The sequence below is a fragment of the Rhagoletis pomonella genome, unplaced genomic scaffold, assembly GCF_013731165.1.
Source record: "Rhagoletis pomonella isolate Grant_MI unplaced genomic scaffold, Rhpom_1.0 Rhpom_scaffold_00003, whole genome shotgun sequence".
Lineage (NCBI taxonomy): Eukaryota > Metazoa > Arthropoda > Insecta > Diptera > Tephritidae > Rhagoletis > Rhagoletis pomonella.
The window spans coordinates 4,116,323-4,119,818 of record NW_023458557.1 but is presented as its reverse complement, the minus strand read 5'-3'; the positions used below and the strand labels follow the sequence as shown (position 1 = coordinate 4,119,818).

Genomic DNA, 3,496 nt, shown 5'->3' with positions numbered 1-3,496 from the left:
CTTTCGGCAACTAATGCGCTTAGACTTCCACAACGTGGAGTCGATGGCGAAGTTTGTAATAGCATGCTGCACCATTCATAACCTTTGTATTGATAGGAACGACTTTATTGCCCTTGATGCAACAAATAGCCAGACTGAAAATATTTCCATTGAAAGAGGCGATAGGAGGGACTATTTGCTTACACAGCTGGGAGCCATAAAACGAAACGAACTGAAAGACTACTTTTTCCAACAACAAACAGATTAAATATATTAAAATAAATTCTTGTATTTTTCAAAAATTTATTCAGGTAGTTCAAGCATTTTCTTTCTGCGATCAAAATAATAGCATCTTAACATTTTGACCAGTTTTGACTATTTTTCTTTTGTTTATTTAATGTTTATTATTTGTTTATAAAAGTTTAGCTAGTTGTACAACAAACACCTTATAACTTCACACTCCAAACTTAGTACAAAATTTATAAAAATACGGCAGGAAAAAACATTTTTTTTTTATAAATATTCTATGTAAAAAGTTTGAAATTTTCGTGAAACTTTACAGAATTTTTATAATTTTTGTACGAAAGTTGGAGTGCGAAGTCATATGGTGTTTGTTCTACCACTGGCTAAACTTTTATAAACAAATAATAAACATTAAATAAACAAAAGAAAAATAGTCAAAACTGGTAAAAATGTTGAGGTGCTATTTTCTTACAGGCACTGTATATTCTAATATTTAAATATGTATCAACGGTTTTTGTGAACAAATAAATAATTAAAAGTACTTCATAAAAATTAAAATATCACTTCAAGTCTATTAGTTAGTATTAAGTGCAATTAGGTACGTCTTCAGGTAACTTCCATTGCGTTCAGATTTGCTCTTCCTCTATTACATTTCCGTGAAGGAAGTTAGATATAAGTTCCTTGAATATTGTTAAAAGCTTCCATTCTTTCTCTGTGACGCCGCTCGCGCGCCTCCTCTTTTTCTCTTGAAATACTTATTAACGTCTCCTGCACAGAAACCAGTTTCCTTTTAGCAACATTTTTGCTTGTTGTTGGCACATCTACGCTTTTTGTTACTACCGCCTGGCTACTCATTTGAACTTCTGGTCATCAATTGCGGCTATGGTTTCGAGCTCTTGGGCGAACTCGATTCTCTGCCTCTTAGCTCCAGACGTATGGTTGTTTTCTACCGCTGTTTTCTTCCTTTTTATCAAAGTTTTATACCTATCCTCGCATTGCTTTGCCGTTCTTCCTTCAATCTCTGTAGATATCCTCACCCACATTTCTTTTTTGTTACGCATGGCTTTCATCGGACCAATTTCAGGCAGGTAGCTCCTGTACTTATCGAGCAGAAGTCGCGTTTCACCTTCTGTCCACACTGCAATCACAACACATTTATTTTTATTATTTGCAATGCGAAGAAATTGTGTGCTATTTATACTTACTAATTATGCGCTTAATGCACAGGCTCTCATTTGTTTCCTCCTCCATTATAAATACTATTTCCTTTTATGTTTTAGTATAAATATTATTTGCACCGATCAATTCCAAAAAATAATAAACACACAAAGTACCAAACAGCTGATTTGTGACAGGGTAGCCTTTTATCTGTTTCATTCTCATATAAAGAACGCAGCATTTTCTCAGGTTTGAGGGCAGCACAAAGCAAGAGAAAACGCTATAAGCTACTTGAACAATTATATTCTTCAAGCGCTTACTTCGCATGTTCCTATTAAAACTTCGGTGATCAGATCTTCGTCTTGCCCTTGGTTTAACGATATAGTTCGAGCGGTTATCAAAAAGCGAAATATGTGATACTCCGCATGGAAAAGGAATCGCACAGATAGAGGTGTGCTTTTAAGGCAATAAGAAATGAAGCGACACTGACTATAAGACGTGAAAAAAGAAAGTTTTTTGTTTTTTGTTTTTCTACGTTTTGCTTTTATGTGGCAAGCACAATAACCGTACCGGGTTTGGTACAAATTGGAAGAACGGTTACCGAGATACATATATGTGATCATAAGTGGGCGGTGCCACGCCCATTTTCCAAAATTTTATCATAAACGTATTTCTTGGTAAAGAATTGTTGCAAGCATCAATTTAGAATAAATTAGCTTAAATATTTGCCGATTTATAGAAGATTTTGTATTTCTCTAAATTACCGTTATATGGGACGTGAGCGTGGTTATTGTCCGATTTTAAAAATTTTGTATGCTGTTCCAAGGTCAACAACTGTGCCAGGTTTGGAAGAAATAGGTGCACCGGTTACCAAGATATACAAATGTAATTTGGCTACGCCCATTTTCCAAAAGTTTATAATATGTATTCTTATTTTTCGTCTAAAATGTATTGCAAATATCAATTTTGAGTGAATAATCTTCAGTAGTTACTAAAATATCGCAGTTTTCGTATTTCTGAAAATTACCATTATATGGGAAGTGGGCGTGGTTACAGTCCGATTTCGGCCATTTTCAATACCAACCTACCTTGGATAAATGGAAACCTACATACCAAATTTCGTTGAGATATCACAACTTTTGCTCGAGTTATCGTGTACACGGACGGACGGTCAGACGGACGGACATACAGTCATGGCTTAATCGACTTCTCTATTGCTTCGGAGCATTTATGTATACATTTGTCTATATCTAGCTCGATTCGTTTTGGCTGTTACAAACAACCGTCATGTGAACAAAGTTAATATACCCTTGTGCACAAGTGCGTTCGGGTATAGCAATTTGTAAAAGCGATTTTTTGATGCAGTCTACTTCTATTTGACACATAAATCATGGCTCCATAGTCTCGCCCCTAAATTTCATTTTGGCAACATTCCGCCATCTTGAATTTTATTTTTTTTTGCGATTTGCAAGCTTATTTTGCCTTTTTGTAAAAAATGGTTCAATACAAATATATAGAGAAATTTATTTCCCACATTTCTTGTATAGAAAGTTTTTTAAAAAGAGAATTTTTTATTGTAAAAAACGAGCAAAAACTGCAAAAAAATTTTACATTGTCACGGTTTTTGCCATTTTTGACAATATCTGTTGAAAATACATAGCATATTGAAATTCAAAAGTTGTATAGAATTTCATTCTTCACAACTTGTATACCTACATTTGTTTTGTATGACGCTTAGATCACGGCCGGGAACGTGCGAAACATAGCGATTATCCCAGAAAAATTAGTTAAATTTGGTAGGAAAATTAAAAAAAAAAATTGTAACTGCGATTTTTTTATGCAGTTTACTTCTATTTACCACTTAGATCGTGAAGCCATAGTCTCGCCCCTAAATTTCATTTGGCAACATTCCCCCATCTTTGATTTTATTTTTTTTGGGGTTTTTGCGATTTGCAAGCTAATTTTACATTTTTCATAAAAAATGGTCGAATACAAATATGTAAAGAATTTAATTTCCCACATTTTTCATATAGAAGGTTTTTTAAAATAACATTTTTTATTGTAAAAAATTAGCAAAAACTGTGAAATAATTTTACATTGTCACGGTTTTCGCCAG

The 3,496-nt window shown here is 33.8% G+C and overlaps 1 protein-coding gene across 1 annotated transcript; it reads right to left on the bottom strand.

The window, feature by feature from the left end:
- Positions 1-1,088: 1,088 nt before the first annotated feature.
- LOC118736459 lies at positions 1,089-1,647 on the bottom strand (the record flags this gene model as incomplete). The annotated part of the gene is given in 1 exon segment (XM_036466547.1): positions 1,089-1,647. A coding segment is annotated over 1 exon segment (204 nt), but the record flags the coding sequence as incomplete, so codon positions are not given.
- Between the last annotated feature and the right edge of the window lie 1,849 nt (positions 1,648-3,496).